This window comes from Procambarus clarkii, chromosome 44 (assembly GCF_040958095.1).
Source record: "Procambarus clarkii isolate CNS0578487 chromosome 44, FALCON_Pclarkii_2.0, whole genome shotgun sequence".
Classification (NCBI taxonomy): domain Eukaryota; kingdom Metazoa; phylum Arthropoda; class Malacostraca; order Decapoda; family Cambaridae; genus Procambarus; species Procambarus clarkii.
This window is the reverse complement of record NC_091193.1, coordinates 27,798,686-27,820,902: the sequence shown is the minus strand read 5'-3', so window position 1 is coordinate 27,820,902 and position 22,217 is coordinate 27,798,686. Positions and strand designations below refer to the sequence as shown.

General features: G+C 40.5%; 1 protein-coding gene across 2 annotated transcripts in view; it reads right to left on the bottom strand.

Annotated features, from left to right (window-relative positions):
- The window catches only part of LOC123745431 (uncharacterized), a 299,139-nt gene that overhangs the window by 15,679 nt on the left and 261,243 nt on the right, over positions 1-22,217 (bottom strand). For both annotated transcript variants that reach the window (XM_069300864.1, XM_045725999.2), the window contains one exon: positions 8,228-8,350. In XM_069300864.1, coding sequence (XP_069156965.1) covers positions 8,228-8,350 — 123 coding nt within the window. The remainder of the gene's footprint in view (positions 1-8,227; positions 8,351-22,217) is intronic.

The following is a 22,217-nucleotide window of genomic DNA, read 5'->3' as shown; positions in this document are numbered from 1 at the left end:
AGGAAAAAATTCACAATATTTTTGAAGGAAACTTCAGCCTGTGCACAATGCTTTTAGGAAACTTATTTATTTGTTATTACATAATTACTAGTAGTTATTTTATTTGTTTTTGGCTATGATTAATTTTTCTAAAATTAATGGTAATTCCTGTACCCAGGTAGTCCCTCCTGACGCACCCCTCCCACCCTCCCAACACCACCCACCAACCCCACCCCCACCTACACCATGCGCCTCGAGTCTCTGGCAGACGGGATTAATACCGTATGGCCCGCCTCATGTTTTCATATACGGACAAAGGCACGATTATCCGGGGGACTGACCGGATAGTGTAATTTCTGCAGAAAACCTGCTTTAATCCGGTCCCTGTGGCTATTTCAACCCGTTCTCGCAAATTTAATAAGTCAATATTGACTTATTAAATATGTGCATAGGTGACATACTTAACATAATAGATACCCTTAAAAAGATTCATAGAAAACACCGACCTTACCTAACCTTGTTAGTATGTTAAGATAAGCATCTTATTGCTTCGTAATTACAATTATTACCTAACCTATAATAGGTATAGGTTAAGGAATAATTGTAATTACGAAGCAATAAGATGCTTATCTTAAGATACTAAAAAGGTTAGGTAAGGTCGGTGTTTTCTATGAATCTCTTTAGGGGTATCTATTATGTTTAGTATATCACCTATGCACGTAGTTAATAAGTCAATATTGACTTTACGAATTTGCGAGAACGGGTTGGGCTATTTTGGCCGGATATTGTGATAACTTTATCCGTTCACGATTTTGGCCGTATAAGGGCGTTTTTCGGATGTTCGAATCCCGGATAATCGCGGGGTTACAGTACCATAATATAAATGATACTGCTATTATTTAGCAGTGATAGTATTACTGAAGCCCCCTGACTGTGATAAAACTGACCTGGATTCTGATAATAGCAGGATTGTGGTGCTATTTAGTGCTGTGCTCCATGGAGGGAGGAGTAAGGCTGTGGGAGAGAGGGTTGTGGCATCGTCTTCTGACTGTGTGTGGCCACCATTTATTGACTGCACTCACCATACCAGCTTAGTGGTTCGCTATGGAGAACACAAATGTAGATACTTATATATAACGTGTGTATAGTGTGAGAGAACAGCGAGAGAAGAAGGTTGGGAGCCGCCATTTTGGTGAGGGAGGAGTGTCGTCTGCACGACTTGGCATGGTGTTTACTGATGGCCACTATGGTCTTTGGGCACCATACCAGCTTATTTGTACAGGTATGGTGAATAAAACAGGTAGATACTTATATATAATGTGTGTGTGTATATAGCGTAATAACACCACAAACAATATTGTTGGAGGACAAATATTAGTGCGTCTGGCCTCGAGGGCGGCCGCCGATCAGCTGACTGTGTGAGTAGCTACGTCTTTGTGCCTTTACTCACCATACAAGCTTAGATGTACAGTTATGGTGAACAAAACATGTAAATATGTATATATAACGTCTGTGTATAGTGAATAAATACAAAAACAGTATTGTGGGAGGTGAATGAGGGTGAGTGAGGTGGTGTTGAGGGAGGGAGTGGCAGTGAGTGGCTCGCTGGTGTTAGGCGGTCACTCGTCGTTGCTTTTTGACTCACAAGACCAACTTAGTAGTTCGTTATGGTGTACAAAACATGCAGATACTTATATATAACCTGTGTATATAGTGTAACAACAGCAAAACTATTTGTTTATTGTTTTATGAACATAATAATTGAATCACTAATATGCACACCATAATTTTGAGTACAGCGATGGTTCACACATTTTATAATATAAATATACCACAATTCACTATATGGAATAATATTACTGCAAAAAAAAAAATAAGAAAAAATCAATCAGAGACATTGAAATAATTAGGTAATAATATATTTGTGGCAACTGCCGTCTGACACCTCGGGCGGAGTAGACCTCGTCTGGCGAAGGCTCTGCCAACGCCCCTTTTTTTGCCACACTTCGCTACCCTATTGCAGCTTAAATATGCCACCTACGATTTTTGTTATTTTTTCCGTGATCAGGGAACAAAAATGAACACTTCTATAAGACTAAAGAATTTTTTGGATTTTTTTTTTTTTGTTGCGCCTGTGGGTGTGAATTCCATTTGGGGCCCCTAGCGGTTTGAGGGTTAAACTAACTAAATAAATACCAAAGAAATATAGGACAATTCACTTTTGCAAACAGAATGGTAGATGGTTGGAACAAATTAGGTGAGAAGGTGGGAGGCCAAAACCGTCAGGAGTTTCAAATCGTTATAGGAGAGTGCTGGGGAGACAGGACACCACGAGCGTAGCTCTCATCCTGTAACTACACTGGTAATTATACTTAGGTAATTACACACACGGGACTGGTGGCCGAGAGGACTGACTGACTTTTTTTTTTGAGATATATACAAGAGTTGTTACACTCTTGTACAGCCACTAGTACGCATAGCGTTTTGGACAGGTCCCAGGAATACGATCCCCTGCCGCGAAGAATCGTTTTTTCATCCAAGTACACATTTTACTGTTGCGTTAAATAGAGGCTACAGTTAAGGAATTGCGCCCAGTAAATCCTCCCCGGCCAGGATACAAACCCATGACATAGCGCTCGCGGAACGCCAGGCGAGTGTCTTACCACTACACCACGGAGGCTGTAAAGTGCTCTACACTTGTGGACCTAGGGACAGAGATTCGATCCCCAGTGCCAGCAGAAAAACAAATAGGCAGAGTTTCCTTCACTCTGATGCGTCTGTTACTTAGCAGTAAAAGGTATCTGGGAGTTAGACAGTTGCTATGGGCTGTTCCCTTGGTGTAATTACCTAAGTGTAGTTACAGGATGAGAGCTATGCTCGTGGTGTCCCATCTTCCCAGCACTCTCATATAATGCTTTGAAACTACTGACGGTCTTGGCCTCCACCACCTGCTCACCTAACTTGTTCCAACGTCTACCACTCTGTTTGCGAAAGTAAATTTTCTTTTATTTCTTTGGCTGCTTTGTTTAGTTAGTTTAAATCTATGACCTCTTGTTCTTGAAGTTCCAGGTCTCAGGAAATCTTGCCTATCAATTTTATAATTTCCTGTTACTATTTTGTATGTAGTGATCATATCACCTCTTTCTTGCGTCTTCTAGTTTTGGGATATTTAATGCCTCTAACCTTCCCTCGTAGCCCTTCAGTTCTGGGAGCCACTTAGTAGCATGTCTTTGCACCTTTTCCAGTTTGTTGATGTGCTTCTAAAGATATGGGCACCATACAACTGCTAAATATTCTAGCTTTGGTTTAACAAGTCATGAATAATTTCTTTAATATTTCCCCATCCATGTATTTAACCCTTTAAGTGTGCAACACATCATATGATGGGTTGAGTGACTTGCAGTAACTTGAGACCCACATCATATGATGTATTAAAGTACCGCGCAAGATTTGAAAGGCCCGCGGGGTAGAGGGGGCCCCCATACGCTGCCCAGGGGCTATAGTAAACAGCCGCCATTTTGTAAAAAAAATCCAGCTCACGTTACTATCGTGTGGGAGGCATCAGTTACCCAGCAGCCACCATGTCGAGCGCACAGCCAAACGCTTCCTGGGCACGCACCATGCAATCACTCACCCAAGAACAAATAACCAATGAATTATTTTCTGATGGCGAGGAAAGTGATTTTGATGACTTGACATTGATAAAGACTACACACAATTGACCGATGATAGTAGCACGGACAGTGAAAATGAGATACAGCCGCCTCCCATAGCGAGGCCTATATGCTCACCCATGCCACCTTGCCCAGTGTCTACTCCAATTCACCCTCGACCACACAGTTCCTGTGCTTATTTAGAGTCTGAGAATGTTTTTGGTGACGAGTCAGAGGAAGGCGACTTTTTCTGGTTCTAGTGAAGTGGAATCAGAACAGTGTTACCGAGCCTGGTGCCAGTACCAGTGGTGTTACTGGGCGAGAATTTGTCGCATCAGCAGCGTCTCGCCCAGCCAAGGGCCACAGCATGGAACAACATGAGGCACAAGAGCCTCATGTTCACGTGCTTCCACCTCACGTGCACGTAGCGGCCGTACTGTGCGTAGACGGGCTTCAGCTCCTGGTCCACTGTTTGCATCGCTTCCTTGCCGTCATGCCCCTGTTGCGACTTGTAAGAGACCAGGTGTACTAGTGTGAAGTGATAATGCTGGTTTTATTCCTCGAATTCCTGCCTTTGACAATAAAGACGTTGGGATTACAGACTATTATTCACTTCACCTGGACCTGTAGATTTACCTTCATCGTCTGAGTCAGAAGACGAGACTCTGATTATCCCTAGGGGGTGCTTCTGCTAGGACAAAACCCCATATTGTGGATAATCCAGAACGCCTCAACAGAAAATTGTCCCATACCGAAGTAAAGATAGAGAAGCGTCTGAGGTGTTGTGTGTGCAGAATGTCGGGTAAAAGGAGGAACACACACTATAAGTGCAAGATGTGTGATGTTCCACTGTGTCCTGCACCATGCTACAGCAAATACCATCAAAAGAAACATTTCTGAGCTGATAAGCAGTAATGCTTGCCCACCATCCACTCCACCTATACAAAACATGGGTTGACCCGTCGGGAAACGTTTTCCAGGAGCAGGTGGAGTGGATAAAACAAATTTTCAACCCATGTCATGTTCCACAAACACTGAATTGGTAAGTACAAAAAGTTTTAGTTTTTATATATTTTTTATTGTTGTTCATTCTTGAGTGTATTGTATTGGCAATATTGTTCTTCAATTTGCCCTTATATGCATATATCCATCTAAAGCATTCTATTAAAACAATTTCATACCTAAATGAGCGGTGTAATACAAAAATTGAGATTAGCAACTTGGAAAAAATACTAAACATTTGTGGCCAGGAATTGGGAGGGTAATGGGTGGGCGACTGGGCACGCCCTCGCGGGTACCGCACGGCTCGTCTTCAACTTGTCTGCGGGTGGAGCATGACCCGGTTTTTTATTTTATAGGCATATACTCTAGAGAATTCTATTGCGAACCCATTGATACCAAAATGTAAGACCTAGGACGAAAATTGAGGTGACCAAAGTAAAAAGAGTGTACACATTTTATGGCTCTTGCGCGGTCCTGGGTAACTCTTTCTCACTTTCTCTGTTTGCTGCGGGTAATAAGCCGAGCTTCTGGAATTTATATGCATTTATTCCTCTAGATTATTCTATTGCAAACCCATTGATACCACATTTAATATCTTAGGACGAGAATTGAGGTGACAAAGTTGAAAAGAGTATACACTTTTCAAAATTACCGCGCGCTCCCGTGAAACGTTGAAACCCACCTGGGGTAGTGCGGCGCTCGCCCGGTGCGCGAAAGTGTTAACTTCCTCTATGTGAGTTGTCAATGAAATTTCCAGTTGCAGATCCTTGCCTAACTATGTTAGCCCTCAGGGTCCCTTGGACTTGTTCACCATATGAGTATTTTCTTGTTTATTTCTTCAAAGTCACCAGTCTTCACTTTCAATACCTCATTTTCTTTCACTAGTTCCTTGATTTGCTCCTCCTGATTTGTTACCTTGTTCGTTAATGCAGTAATAATCTTACCTTGCTGAAGAATACTTCCTTTTAGAGTGTAAAGCTCACTCCTGAGAGCTCCACTGTCCTCTTCCAATTTAACACTATCGTGCTCTGGGGGTGCGCTCCACGCATATGCACGAAGTACCTTTGGCGGTGCGGGCGAGCACTCAGCGACACTAAATGTGTATACTCGTTTCAGTTTTCTCATCTTAATTCTCGTGCTACGTCGCTCGTTTTGGTATCATTGTGTTTACAATAGAATTCCCTATAGGGGTATATGCATATAAGGTCCAACAGCCAAGCTTGACTCCCCACAGCAAAGCCTAAAGTCAGCAAAAGTTACCTGTGAGCGCACAAAATCAGTAAAATGTGTATACTCGTTTCAGTTTTCTCATCTTAATTCTCATGCTACGTTGTTCATTTTGGTATCACTGTGTTCGCAACTAAATTCCCCGCAGGGGTATGTGCATATATATTGTCCAAAAGCCCAGCGTGACTCCCTTTAGCAAAGCCTAAAGTTACCCATGAAAGAGAACCAATTATCACACCCGCAACCTAATGTGTATACTCATTCAGTTTGATAACATCAATTTACGTGTTACGTCACTCATTTTGATATCAGATTGTTCGCAATATAAAGGCGGGTATTTTAAAACTAGTCCCATAATAATAGCACAAATAGAATTTTAACAAATATTTTAAAATTTTAACCAAAAACTTTTATAATCTTTCAATACTTATCAAGTTCAACGACATCAAGTTTTATGTTACATCTTTCATTTTGTCATCAAAACTCTAAAGGCGCTTACAGTGGTACCTCGGTTTAAGAATTTAATCCGTTCCTGGAGACAGCTCGTATTCCGAAGCTAATTTCCCCATAAGAAATAATGGGAAATGAATTAATCCGTTCCTGACTACCCCAAAAACCCCACTTCAAACTAAATTTTATACCTAATTCATCTAAATAAACCTACAAAACTATGTTCAAGTTATTACTTACCTTGCTGTTGGCGTATGGAAGATGGTGAGGAGGAGGGAGGAGAAGAGGTGTTACTGTTTGGAAGGGGAGTCCCATTCCATTATAACATCAGGCAGTGAGGACTTCACTGGTGTGCACACACTGGCATGTTTTGCCTGCATACCACTAAGACTTGCTCGTCTTACTAAGAATCTGTCTAAAGACACTTGTTTTTACCTACATTTTAACACTTGTCTGTAGTAAGACAACACATTGTCATTTAAAAGGTCAATGCAACGGCCTACTACAGCTTTATCTGGGTGAGTTTTTTCAACAAAACTTTGCAATTCTTCCCATACTTCACACATTTTCTTAACACTTTAGCATTATCACGGCGCTCGAGAGTGTTACCACTTTTTGTGTTGAGGTCACACAGCGGACTCATTCACGAGTCACGAGAAAAAATATTTCTATAAACTCTTTGTTATGCGATCGACTATGGGATAGTTTGAAAATGTCCGGCATGAAATTTTTCCGTTTTCTCTAATAGCCGCATAGTCTATTTGGGAGAACGGCATAGCATTGCACCATCGAGGTAAGACCATTGTATTGTTGACACAACATGAGTAATCGACGTAGTTTTTATTTGGTGCCGGTCTAACGCATCATTGTGTGACATTTTATACTTATGTTCTTCTAGAACATTCTATTGCGAACACATAGGTACAAAATTGAAATACATACATCGAAAATTAATGTCAGGACAGTGAAAAGTGTACACACTTTTCAGTGTTGCAACTATCGCCTGAAACGCCGCACTATTTTCTTAGGTTAAACCTTACCACTGGCTTTCTTGGGACCCATGGCGAGATATATAATAACTTTTATGGTCAAATGACCAAAAATCCAACAAAACACTTTAAATCCGGGTGAAGAATTGACGTGGGATAGTCACTGGGCATGAGGCACTGGTAAACTTAGAGGTGAGGGGCGATGATTGCCGTACCACCACACACTAGGTCGGCCTGTACGCGTATCAACAAAGTCGCCTTCCGAGGTAACCCTTGCCTTCCGAGGCACATTTTCAGAGCAAATACTGCTCGTATTCCAAAAAACTCGTATTCAGGAACACTCGTATTCCGAGGTACCACTGTATTTTGAAACTATCCTGAAGTCGATCGGATAAAAATTGAATTATATAAATATTTTTGTATTGAACGCGAGCACTGTCTAAGGCTAGGATTCGAGAGAAAAAAAGTGGACGTGAGCAGTGTCCAATGCGAGCGATAGCATTAATTAAGCAATTTTTCTTCATACTACTACTGCATATCCTTAATTATCTCTAACCTGCCAACACCTCCTCCTTTCCTTATATCTTGTGGCGAGAATCCTTTGAAACAATCATCTGTTGGTGTGTTTACATTTCCCGTGGTGGAGGCGGTCATCTTTGTTACTGACAATAGTTTGTTCTAGAAAACTAAACTTCTCTAACTCGGTTATTTTCACTCACTTTCACTTCTTTATTGTATCTTGTTTGCTTTTAAACTTCCCTCAACCTTTATGTAACCTGGGACACCACTGTAGCCCTCACCCTGTTCCCAATACTTAGGTAATTCAATAGTGCAGGAGCTTGCAGTGTAACTCCTGTCTCCTCCAGCTCCAGCCATCCAGTCATGTATATGAAAGAGTATCATATATTGCAGGAATTCAATACAGACCTGTGATAGGCTTCCAAGGTCGGGTGGTGCGAAGCCAGGGAGGTCTGGTAGCTGGTGATCGGTCAGTAATTTGCTGGGAACTGGGATTGGCCTGCGATGGTGTAGAGTCCACTGTACAAGACTCTGGAAAACAAGACAGGTAAGTAAACTAAATTATAATCTCTCGGCAAGTCAATTAAAAATAATATTTAATGCATTCATATATTTGACTATGTTGCAACTGTTTGCCTCTAAATGATGCCGTAATCCCATACCATTGCAGCATGTGCTAAACTATGCTGACATGGGCATGCAGTTTTTAGTATCCTTAGATGGAACAGCCCATGCTCTCCAGTTGCCACAATGGACAAGGTGGTGTATTAAAACACCTGTTAAAACACCTGAAACTAACTTAACAAAGCGACCCATGCATAGAAAATGGGAATAATTTTTATGTAAACTGCTGTGATTTATAGTACATGATACATAGTTTGTCCGCTTGGGGATTTTGACGTCAAAATATTATGTTCTGTATTATTTAAGAGGACAGGTTCTGGAATTGGATCTATGTTCCTTATGTTAAGTATTTCATATTTGTGTTGAACTAATAATATAGTCAAGTTCCCTCAAGTACACTTAGTACAGTGGACTCAAGTTTCCCGATAACCCTCAAGTTGCTAGTTTCCTCAACTGTATGAATTCCTGCATGCTCATGCTGTTGATCACCAAACCTACTACAATTACTGAAACGACTGCCTCTATTCTTGACCACATCTGGACAAATATAACCTCTCCACTTACTTCAGTGATAATCACTGATGGGACCATAGACCATTACCCCACATTTCTAACATTAATAAACTACCTTTAGACAAAGATAACTTAAGGCTGCACAATGAAACTTCCATAAGCAACTATTGCTGCTGCTGCTGGTAACATCAACTAGAAGACTGAACTCGGTAATATAGTAAACATCAACCTAGCCATGAAAACATTTCTTCACAAACCTCTGAGCCTCTACACTGTTCAATATTTACTAAACAAGCCACAACCAAGAGATTAAACAACCCATAGCTTAAAAAGGCTATAACTTTAACCCTTAAAGTGCGCATCACGTCATATGACGTGTTGGAAGTTGTTCCAGTCAACTGCGCATCACGTCATATGACATGTTGGAGTACTACGCAAGATTTAAACGGCCCGCGGATACACGGGGTTCACCACACCTTCATCAGGGCTCTTGTAAACAGACGCAATTTTTTAAAAAGACGCCATTTTTTTTTTTAAATTCGTGGGCCAAACTCTCGGGTGTTATTGGCCTCAGTATTGATTGAGGAACCAAGCCTGATGCACGCAGCATGAGCTAACAGCACTGCTGTTCAGCTTGTGACCACAGCATCGCCTAAAAATGCCAAAATATACTTGTTCATGCTATTATGTAGCGATGATATTACTGTATTACAGAAGACCCCTGACTGATAAAACTGACCAGGGTTCTGATAATAGCAGGATTGTGGTGATATTTAGCGCTGTGCGCCATGGAGGGAAGAGTAATGCTGTGGGAGGGAGGGTGGTGGCGATGTCTTCTGACTGTGTGTGGCCACCTTTTATTGACTGCACTCACCATACCAGCTTAGTGGTTCGCTATGGTGAACACAAATGTAGATACTTATATATATCGTGTGTATAGAGGGTATAAACAGCAAGAGAAGGTTGGGAGCCGCCATTTTGGTGAGGGCGGTGGTGTAATCTGCACGACGCCACCGTGCAGACGACGTTGTTGTTTACACTAGTTACCACGATGGTCTTTGGGCACCATACCAGTTTACTTGTACAAGTATGGTGAATAAAACAGGTAGATATTTATATATAATGTGTGCATATAGCGTAATAACACCACACAGTATTGTTGGAGGAGAAATATTAGTGCGTCTGGCCTTGAGGGCGGCAGCCATCAGCTGACTGTGTGAGGTCCTACGTCTTTGTGCCTTTACTCACCATACAAGCTTAGATGTACAGTTATGGTGAACAAAACATGTAAATACTTATATATAACGTCTGTATATAAAAGCAAAAACAGTATGGTGGGTGGAGAATGGTGGCAAGTCAGGTGAGGTGAGGGAGGGAGGGAGTGGCAGCCAGTGGCGGGCTGCCACTCGGCATGCCAACTTAGTGGTTCGTTATGGTGAACACGAATGTAGATACTTATATATAACGTCTGTATATAGTGAATTATAGCAAAAACAGTATTGTGGGAGGAGAATGTGGGCGAGTCAGATGACTTGAGGGAGAGCGTGAGTGGCTGGCTGGTACACGGCGGTCACTCCTCGTTACTTTTTGACTCATAATAGCTACTTAGTGGTTCGTTATAGTGAACAAAACATGCAGATACTTATATATAACCTGTGCTTATAGTGTAATAACCGACAAAGTATTTGTTCACCGATTGATGAACATAATTGAATCAACAATATGCACACCATATTTTTGAGTACAGCAATGATTCACTCATTTTATTATATATCAAACTACACACTATTGAATAATATTACAGCAAAAAAACTATGAAAAATCAATCAGACACATTGAAATAATTAGATAATTATCTCTTTGTGGCAACTCTGGCCTGACAGCTGGCGAGCAACAGACCGCCTGGGACGCACACTGAGTCAGCGCCTATTTTTTGCCAGACTTCCCCACCCTATAGCGGGCAATATATGCCACTTACTATTTTTTTAGTATTTTTCCCAGGATCAGTGAACACAAATTAACAGGTTAGGAAGAAAAAATTATTATTTTTTTTTTCAAAATTACATGCGCCTGTGGGGAAGAAAGGATATTATACCCCTAGCATGTTATGGGTTAATCTATCAATAGTAAACATGATTATGAGAAGTATAGGTTAGGGGATAATCTCCAAAACAAGTTTCTAGGAGGTACTCATCAATGCTAAGATAATTACAGCTAAAACATATGAAAAATGTAATCAAATAAAGGAAAACAAAGAAAACATTGAGCACTATTTCCCAAATATTTGGATCAAAGAACTTTAATAAGAAACCAATACTCCTAGCCAATGACAGTGGAGTGCTGTCTACCTCTGATACTGCCATTAAATTCATAATACAGTACAACCTCGATTCAACGAATCTCCGGCTAGTTCGCACACTTTTCAGGTCGAATTTATTCACCCGGTTCGACGAACAATGGTTCGCCGAAGTGGGGATGTTCAGATTTGCTTACGATGTCCAGACAGAGTTCACAGACTGGTGGAAAACTTTCCCATTCTATCACAGATTACAATTAATAATTCTCTCATATGACAAGTTGGACCACACAAGTGGACCACACAAGTGGACCACACAAGTGGACCACACAAGTGGACCACACAAGTGGACCACTTGTGTGATCAATGATTTTGAGTTTCCATGATTTTTGTTCACTGATTTGGGGCACACGTATCTTTGTACATTAATTTAAAGGATGAAGCGTGATTACCTAGCTACATGTGGTAAAATCTCCTTATTGACATTTTCTGTGATGAAACAAGATGAGTGAGGGTGGACAGATAAGAGAATACTGTACTGTACTGTAAACCTCACTTTACAGTGAGGTTTCACTCACTTTCGTCTGTGTGTCGTCATAGTTCAGTGACCCATGACTTTTGAAAGTTTCATATTAATAAATAATTTCTAAAACCAGTGTTTTAATAGCTTTTTATTATCCTAATTAAACTAAACTAAATAAAACCGAAAATATACTGTAATATGATAGACATCTGCTATTTGAGAAATTACTGTATGTTATTGGAACAACTCTAGCGTGCAGGGTTGCCAGATTGGGCTACAAGTAGCGAATTGGGCTACTTTTGAGAGCCCCGCGCTCCCAAATTTTTAATTTCGCTACTTGCGACTTTTTGGGCTAGTTTAAAAGGAAATTGGGCTACTTTGGGCTATTAATATTAAAAAACTCGATGATTATGTATGCTTTAATAATATACTGTGTACAAATCACAGCCACGTCCAACAGCCTGACTGCCTAGACCACTTACCCCAGGAGGCCTGGTCCCAGACCGGCCCCCTGGGGACATTGATCCTAGGAACCTTCGAAAGAAAAAGTAACCGCAAGGCAAGGTAATCCTCCCCAGGGGCCATAGATTTCCCAACCTTAATTGTCATTAATACTTCATCCCAAAAGCTACACCTGGTTAATCAGATCTTCATTAAGGGGAGAAAGTTATCTAGAAATTTCCAGATTGATAAATGACGGGAAAGATCCCCTACAGTTAATACCTTTGTCAGGAAGACGATGGTTGGCAAGGAGCGGTAGTGTAAAGCGGCTGTTAGATCAGTGGGATTCTCTAACAACTCATTACCAAATAGCTTTTTTCCTCTTGTGATAAATATGTTGCAAGGCAACTATTTTCAATGTATGCTGATCCCTCCAATAAGCTATATTTCACATGTCTCAAACCAATCCTAAATGATTTTGAAAGGATGAAATGACTATCAAAAAGATGAAGCAGATCAGTGTAGCCTTCACACTGTCTTAGAAAACTTCACTCTTGGAATACGCAGAAGAATCATGCATCCTCATCATGCAAAGCTTCATGTTAATTTAAACTACAATTCTATGTATCTGCCCCTGGAGAAAGTTGACTTTAGTACGAAATTTCAACACTTCGGGCCACTAACAGACAAAACAATTTTATAACCCAGGAAAAGTTTCAAAATATTCAAGAAAGATGCGATATTTTTTAGTGAAAGCTTGCAAATAGCTTCTTTCTCGTATTCTTAGTAACGTTGAAACTTTAAAAAAGGTGAAAAATCTGTCATCTGTCATATGCCTTAGCCACACATGGACACCATTTTCAGAACTTCCATTAGTATTAGCTGACCTAATCTCAGCTTAGTGAAATTGAAAGTCAGTGGCGCCTACTGTTAACCACTGACTGATCCAACATTTGTGAGGGACAAATTCCAACTTCTGAATCGTCATTTTAGACCAAGACAATAACTGTCAAGAACGCTGCTGGCGATCCTATACTGATTGACCTCGCCCAGTTTGCCTTGAAAATATACAGTTTGCAAATCAGTAATGCCCTGGTTGAACGGGTATTTTCGAGAGGAACGTCTGTGAAAACTAAACTGAGAAATCGAATGGGACTTGAGCTTTTGACATCAATCTTGAGAATTAAAACATATCTTGAAGAATATGTAACTGTTGCTCGTCATTTGAACCACTCATGTCAATGCTTAAATATGAGTCTGCAATATACAAGAATGAGGTTGTGGATGCAGATCAAGATCTTGATAATCTTCAACTGTAAAGACGTGGAAGGACTCCACACCCATTAGGCTTCATACAGTAAATATTGATAAGTTATCCTATTATCATATAGATTAAATATATATAAGCAGAGATAATATTAACAAAACAATTAAAACCGTTTTATGTACTCTATATATCATAATATATTACTTTGAAACCCGTATTAGTCACTAAACAAAAAATTGGGCTACTCTTATTAGACGGTCAGCTCGCTGCTTTCAGCAATTTGGATCTGGCAACCCTGCTAGCGTGAGTGAGTGGACGGGTCTAATCCCTGTACACACAGCACCATGCGTATTTCATCCCTCTCTCCCCCCCCTCCCTCCCTCTCTCCATCCATCCCCTTTCTCCCTCCATCCATCCAGAATTGAAGAAACAAACCAAGTTAAAAAAAATGTTAACTGGGTCAACGAGTTAGGGTTATCAGTGAGGCGGTCCCTTCACCACCACTGACACCACCCCACCCCTACAGCCCATCCACACACACACACACACACACACACACACACAGTAAAGTGGTACATAAAGGCAAACCAACAAAATCAATAGAGAGAGGGGGAGTGAAGAATAAGGAGAGGGGGAACAAGTTCCTGAAGATTGCATACACCAACATAGATGGAGTGAGATCGAAGATACTGGAGTTAAGTGATGTAATACAGCTGCAGACACCAGACATTGTTGCACTCACGGAGACAAAACTTGAAGATGTAATTTTAAATGAGGTCATATTCCCAAGGGGCTACTCAATTTGGAGACGGGACAGAAAAATTAGGAAAGGCGGTGGCGTTGCTGTGCTGGTAAAAGAACACCTAAAGGTGAAGGAAATAATGACTGCCAATCCACAAGAAGTTGACATAATAGCACTAGAGATCTGCTATGAGGATGATAAACTAATGATGATAAATGCATATAGTCCACCGCCAAGCAGCACATGGTCAAAGGAGGAGCTAGATAGTAAACGTGAAGGTCTTATAACAATAATGAGAGAGATTATAGCGAGAGCGGATAACGATAGATCACGACTGTTGATAGTCGGTGACTTCAACTTGAAATCCATAGACTGGGAAGCATATGAAGCTAAAACAGAAGATTTTTGGACCTGTAAATTTGTAGACCTCATCCTGGAAACATTCTTGTATCAACATGTTAAACAAGCTACGAGGATGAGGGAAGGGGACGTTCCCTCCATGCTAGATTTGATATTTACCAGGAAGGAGGAAGAGATATTTGACATTCAGTACCTTCCTCCCTTGGGTAAAAGTGACCATGTCTTTTTGGGAATAAAGTATGCAATGCATTATAAGCTGGAAGAAAATAAGGAGGTTGAAGCAGTTGAAAAACCAGACTTCAGGAGAGGACATTATGGTGACCTTAGAAATTTTTTTAGTGAGTATAATTGGACAGACTTGATGCTAGGCAAGGAAGTGAATGAGATGTATGGCAAGTTTTGTGAAATATATGATAAAGGCACAAAAAAATTTATACCAAAACAGAGAAGCAGAACTAGGAAACAGGATTGGTTCAATAGAAATTGCGAGAGGGCTAGAGACCGAAAGACACAAAAATGGAATCGATACAGGAAGAGGCCGAACCCCCAAACATACCAGCGATACAAAGATGCGAGAAACAACTACACGGCAGTGAGGAGAGAGGCAGAAAGAAATTTTGAAAAAGGGATTGCGGACAAATGTAAAACAGAACCAGGTCTATTCTATAAATTCATAAACAACAAATTGCAGGTAAAGGATAATATTCAGAGGTTGAAAATGGGAAATAGATTCACGGAAGATGAAAAGGAAATGTGTGAAACACTAAACGAAAAGTTCCAAAGTGTGTTTGTACAAAATGAAATCTTTAGGGAACCAGATACAATAAGAATTCCAGAGAACAACATAGAACACATAGAGGTGTCTAGAGACGAAGTGGAAAAAATGCTCAAGGAGCTCGGTAAGAACAAAGCAGCTGGCCCAGATGGCGTTTCACCATGGGTTCTGAGAGAATGTGCATCTGAGCTCAGCATTCCACTTCACCTGATCTTTCAGGCATCCCTGTGTACAGGAATCGTAGCAGACGGGTGGAAACAGGCTAACATAGTTCCAATCTACAAAAGTGGCAGCAGGGAAGACCCCCTCAATTATAGACCTGTATCATTGACAAGTGTAATAGTGAAAGTATTGGAAAAACTAATCAAAACTAAATGGGTAGAACACCTAGAGAGAAATGATATAATATCAGACAGACAGTATGGTTTTCGATCTGGAAGATCCTGTGTATCGAATTTACTCAGTTTCTATGATCGAGCCACAGAGATATTACAGGAAAGAGATGGTTGGGTTGACTGCATCTATCTGGACCTAAAAAAGGCTTTCGACAGAGTTCCACATAAGAGGTTGTTCTGGAAACTGGAAAATATTGGAGGGGTGACAGGTAAGCTTCTATCATGGATGAAAAATTTTCTGACTGATAGAAAAATGAGGGCAGTAATCAGAGGCAATGTATCAGAATGGAGAAATGTCACAAGTGGAGTACCACAGGGTTCAGTTCTTGCACCAGTGATGTTTATTGTGTACATAAATGATCTACCAGTTGGTATACAGAATTATATGAACATGTTTGCTGATGATGCTAAGATAATAGGAAGGATAAGAAATTTAGATGACTGTCATGCCCTTCAAAAAGACCTGGACAAAATAAGTATATGGAGCACCACTTGGCAAATGGAATTTAATGTTAATAAATGTCATGTTATGGAATGTGGAATAGGAGAACATAGACCCCACACAACCTATATATTATGTGAGAAATCTTTAAAGAATTCTGATAAAGAAAGAGATCTAGGAGTGGTTCTAGATAGAAAACTATCACCTGAGGACCACATAAAGAATATTATGCAAGGAGCCTATGCTATGCTTTCTAACTTCAGAATTGCATTTAAATACATGGATGGCGATATACTAAAGAAATTGTTCATGACTTTTGTTAGGCCAAAGCTAGAATATGCAGCTGTTGTGTGGTGCCCATATCTTAAGAAGCACATCAACAAACTGGAAAAGGTGCAAAGACATGCTACTAAGTGGCTCCCAGAACTGAAGGGCAAGAGCTACGAGGAGAGGTTAGAAGCATTAAATATGCCAAAACTAGAAGACAGAAGAAAAAGAGGTGATATGATCACTACATACAAAATAGTAACAGGAATTGATAAAATCGACAGGGAAGACTTCCTGAGACCTGGAATTTCAAGAACAAGAGGTCATAGATTTAAACTAGCTAAACACAGATGCCGAAGAAATATAAGAAAATTCACCTTCGCAAATAGAGTGGTAGACGGTTGGAACAAGTTAAGTGAGGTGGTGGTGGAGGCCAAGACCGTCAGTAGTTTCAAAGCGTTATATGACAAAGAGTGCTGGGAAGACGGGACACCACGAGCGTAGCTCTCATCCTGTAACTACACTTAGGTAATTACACACACAGGTCCATAATCATTTTTGGATGTTTAGAGAAGGAAATTTCATCTAGGGTGGACCGAGCGGCAGAAGAGATGAAAATCATAGAGAAAATAGTAGGTTTAAAAGAAGGCTCAAAGGAAAATGTCAGTGATTTTAGAAGAATAGGAAAATATGAGAAAGAAAAGAACCGCCCCTTAAGGGTGACGTTTAATGGAGTGAAAAACATGATGGAAGTGCTAAGAAATGCCAGGAAACTGCAGAGTGATGAGGTTGGCAAATTTTGGTCAATAAGACAAGACCTCTCCAAGGAAGACAGAGAAAAGCTGAAAATGAACCTAATTGAGGCAAAACGTCTAAATGGGGATAGAAATGAAGAAGACAGAAATTCTTTTTTTTACAAAGTGACAGGGACTGGAAAGCTTGTGAAATGGTACATAAAAACAAAGCAACAAGATCAGTAGTGGAAGGGGGAGTAAAGAGCAAAGGAAAAGGGAACATGTTCCTGAAAATTGTATATACCAACATAGATGGAGTGAGGTCAAAAACTTTGGAGTTGCAAGATATAATCCAGCTTAGGGTCCCAGATATTGTTGCATTATCAGAGACAAAACTTGAAGGAAATATAATAAATGAAGTCATATTCCCAAGAGGCTACTCAGTTTGGAGACGTGACAGGAAAACTAGGAAGGGAGGAGGAGTGGCTGTACTGGTGAAAAAACACCTGAAGGTAAAAGAGTTAATATTTGAAAACCCTCGAGATATTGACATAATGGCATTGCAGGTCTGGAATCAGGATGATAAGCTGATAATTGTAAATACTTACAGCCCACCAGCAAGCAACACATGGACAAAGGAAGAACTGGATGACAAACGAGAGGGCCTCATAATGGTCATGAGAGATATTATTGTACAAGCAGATAAAGATAAATCACGACTGTTGATACTGGGGGACTTCAACTTTAGAGCAATAGACTGGGAAGCCTATGAAGCAAGAACGGAGGACTTTTGGACATGCAGATTTGTGAACCTCATTCTGGAGACATTCTTGTATCAACACATAAAGCAAGCCACAAGAATGAGGGAAGGAGATATACCGTCAGTACTGGATCTAGTATTCACCAGGAAAGAAGAAGAGATTTTTGACATCCAGTACCTTCCTCCCTTGGGAAAGAGTGATCACGTCCTGTTAGACATTAAATATGCTTTAAGATATCATCTAGAAGAAAATGGGGACATTGAAACAGTTGATAAACTCGATTTAAGGAGAGGCAACTATGGGGAACTTCGCAAATTTTTTTAATGAGTGTAATTGGACAGAATTGTTGCTAGGCAGGGAAGTAAATGAAATGTATGCCAAATTTTTAAAACTATACGAGGAAGGCACACAAACATTCATACCAAAACAGAGATGCAGGGCCAGAAAACAGGATTGGTTCGACAGAAATTGTGAGAGGGCAAGAGACCAAAAGACACAAAAATGGAATCAGTATAGGAAGAGGCCAAACCCCCAAACATACCAGCGATACAAAGATGCGAGAAACAACTATACAGCAGCAAGGAGAGAGGCAGAAAGAAATTTTGAAAAAGGGATAGCAGATAAATGTAAAACAGAACCGGGCCTATTCTACAAATTCATAAACAACAAATTGCAGGTAAAGGATAATATCCAGAGGTTGAAAATGGGAAACAGATTCACGGAAAATGAAAAGGAAATGTGTGAAACATTAAATGAAAAGTTCCAAAGTGTGTTTGTACAAAATGAAATCTTCAGAGAACCAGACACAATAAGAATTCCAGAGAACAACATAGAGCGGATAGAGGTGTCTAGAGATGAAGTGGAAAATATGCTAAAGGAGCCCGGGAAGAACAAAGCAGCTGGCCCAGATGGCATTTCACCATGGGTTCTGAGAGAATGTGCATCTGAGCTCAGCATTCCACTTCACCTGATCTTTCAGGCATCCCTGTGTACAGGAATCGTAGCAGACGTGTGGAAACAGGCTAACATAGTTCCAATCTACAAAAGTGGCAGCAGGGAAGACCCCCTCAATTATAGACCTGTATCATTGACAAGTGTAATAGTGAAAGTATTGGAAAAGCTAATCAAAACTAAATGGGTAGAACACCTGGAGAGAAATGATATAATATCAGACAGACAGTATGGTTTTCGATCTGGAAGATCCTGTGTATCGAATTTACTCAGTTTCTATGATCGAGCCACAGAGATATTACAGGAAAGAGATGGTTGGGTTGACTGCATCTATCTGGACCTAAAAAAGGCTTTCGACAGAGTTCCACATAAGAGGTTGTTCTGGAAACTGGAAAATATTGGAGGGGTGACAGGTAAGCTTCTAACATGGATGATAAATTTTCTGACTGATAGAAAAATGAGGGCAGTAATCAGAGGCAATGTATCGGAATGGAGAAATGTCACAAGTGGAGTACCACAGGGTTCAGTTCTTGCACCAGTGATGTTTATTGTCTACATAAATGATCTACCAGTTGGTATACAGAATTATATGAACATGTTTGCTGATGATGCTAAGATAATAGGAAGGATAAGAAATTTAGATGACTGTCATGCCCTTCAAGAAGACCTGGACAAAATAAGTATATGGAGCACCACTTGGCAAATGGAATTTAATGTAAATAAATGTCATGTTATGGAATGTGGAATAGGAGAACATAGACCCCACACAACCTATATATTATGTGAGAAATCTTTAAAGAATTCTGATAAAGAAAGAGATCTAGGAGTGGTTCTAGATAGAAAACTATCACCTGAGGACCACATAAAGAATATTGTGCAAGGAGCCTATGCTATGCTTTCTAACTTTAGAATTGCATTTAAATACATGGATGGCGATATACTAAAGAAATTGTTCATGACTTTTGTTAGGCCAAAGCTAGAATATGCAGCAGTTGTGTGGTGCCCATATCTTAAGAAGCACATCAACAAACTGGAAAAGGTGCAAAGACATGCTACTAAGTGGCTCCCAGAACTGAAGGGCAAGAGCTACGAGGAGAGGTTAGAAGCATTAATTATGCCAAAACTAGAAGACAGAAGAAAAAGAGGTGATATGATCACTACGTACAAAATAGTAACAGGAATTGATAAAATCGACAGGGAAGACTTCCTGAGACCTGGCACTTCAAGAACAAGGTCATAGATTTAAACTAGCTAAACACAGATGCCGAAGAAATATAAGAAAATTCACCTTCGCAAATAGAGTGGTAGACGGTTGGAACAAGTTAAGTGAGAAGGTGGTGGAGGCCAAGACCGTCAGTAGTTTCAAAGCGTTATATGACAACGAGTGCTGGGAAGACGGGACACCACGAGCGTAGCTCTCATCCTGTAACTACACTTAGGTAATTACACACACACATATGTCAGGCCAATCCTGGAGTATGCAGCCCCAGCATGGAGTCCATATCTAGTCAAGGATAAGACTAAACTGGAAAAGGTTCAAAGGTTTGCCACCAGACTAGTACCCGAGCTGAGAGGTATGAGCTACGAGGAGAGACTACGGGAATTAAACCTCACTTCGCTGGAAGACAGAAGAGTTAGGGGGGACATGATCACCACATTCAAGATTCTGAAGGGGATTGATAGGGTAGATAAAGACAGTCTATTTAACACAAGGGGAACACGCACAAGGGGACACAGGTGGAAACTGAGTGCCCAAATGAGCCACAGAGATATTAGAAAGAACTTTTTTAGTGTCAGAGTGGTTGACAAATGGAATGCATTAGGGGGTGATGTGGTGGAGGCTCACTCCATACACAGTTTCAAGTGTAGATATGACAGAGCCCGATAGGCTCAGGAATCTGTACACCTGTTGATTGACGGTTGAGAGGCGGGACCAAAGAGCCAGAGCTCAACCCCCGCAAACACAACTAGGTGAGTACAACTAGGTGAGTACACACACACACACACACACACACACACACACACACACACACACACACACACACACACACACACACACACACACACACACACTAATTCAAAAGGTGACACCCCTAGGGTCAACACTTGCAGCAGAGGAGCTCCAGCATATTTCAATAATCCTAAGTATTGTAGTACAGGTTGATGGTAGTGAGTGGTGTCCCAGAGAACATAAAGGTATAGTGCTCTTGAAAAATAGGTGAGATAACAGGAAAGTGCTAAGGGAAGTGAAAAATCGGATGAGAAAAAGTTGCCCTAGTGTTTACAGTGCAGAGAAGAACATTCAAGATGGCCACTGGCAAGGGGAAAAACAAAACAGAGCTTGATTTTGAGGGATTCAATGAAGAAAGCATTGATATTAGTAGTCTACATAACAAGTTGGTAAATTTAGATACTATAGTGAACTCTCATGTAGAAATAATTAGTAAATTGAAAGAAAGTAATGACCATTTGAATAGCAAAGTTTTATGTCTTGAGGGTTTAGTGAAAGACTTGCGCAAGGATAAGAATCAATTGGAAACAAATTGCAAAGCCATGGAAGAAGAAAATAAACTCTTAAAAATAGCTTTGGAAGAAGTTAAAGTAAATTTAAACATAAATGACTACAATAGGTTAGGCAAGGAAATTCAACAGGAGAAACAGCTTTTGTCAGCACAGATGGAGGAAGTTACACAGGGAATAGAACAGTGCAAGAAAGATATGCAACTCACTTATGCACAAGTGGCCAAGGAGAAGGAAAAAATAGAAGAAGCAGTAAAGGAAGTCAAACACTGCAGCAACCAAGATAAAACAAACATTAGGCTAGAAGTGAGGAAAGAATTGGCATCTAACCCGAAGTTGGTGCAAAACACAGTTGATCGGAGTAAGTCCCTGATCATTTTTGGCTGCAAAGAAAAGGCGATAACATCTAGGTCAGAATGAGCTGTAGAAGAAGCTAAAGTAGTAGATAAAATTGTTGGCCTCGTGGAAGGTCTTACAAACAGAGAGAATGTGTGCGACTACAGGAGAATAGGCAGGTACGTAAAAGGGAAAGATCGACCTTTGAGGATCACCCTAAACGGTGCCAAACAGATGGAAGAAGTACTAAGGAATGCTAGAAAATTGCAAAGGGATGAGGATGGGAAAGGGTGGTCGTTAAGACGAGATCTTTCAAAAGAAGATAGAGAGAAGCTGAAACTGAACCTCGCCGAGGCAAAACATTTAAATGAGAGCAGGAATGAAGAAGAAATAAATTCTTTTTTCTACAAAGTGATAGGGGTAGGCAAACCAGTAAAGTGGTACATAAAGG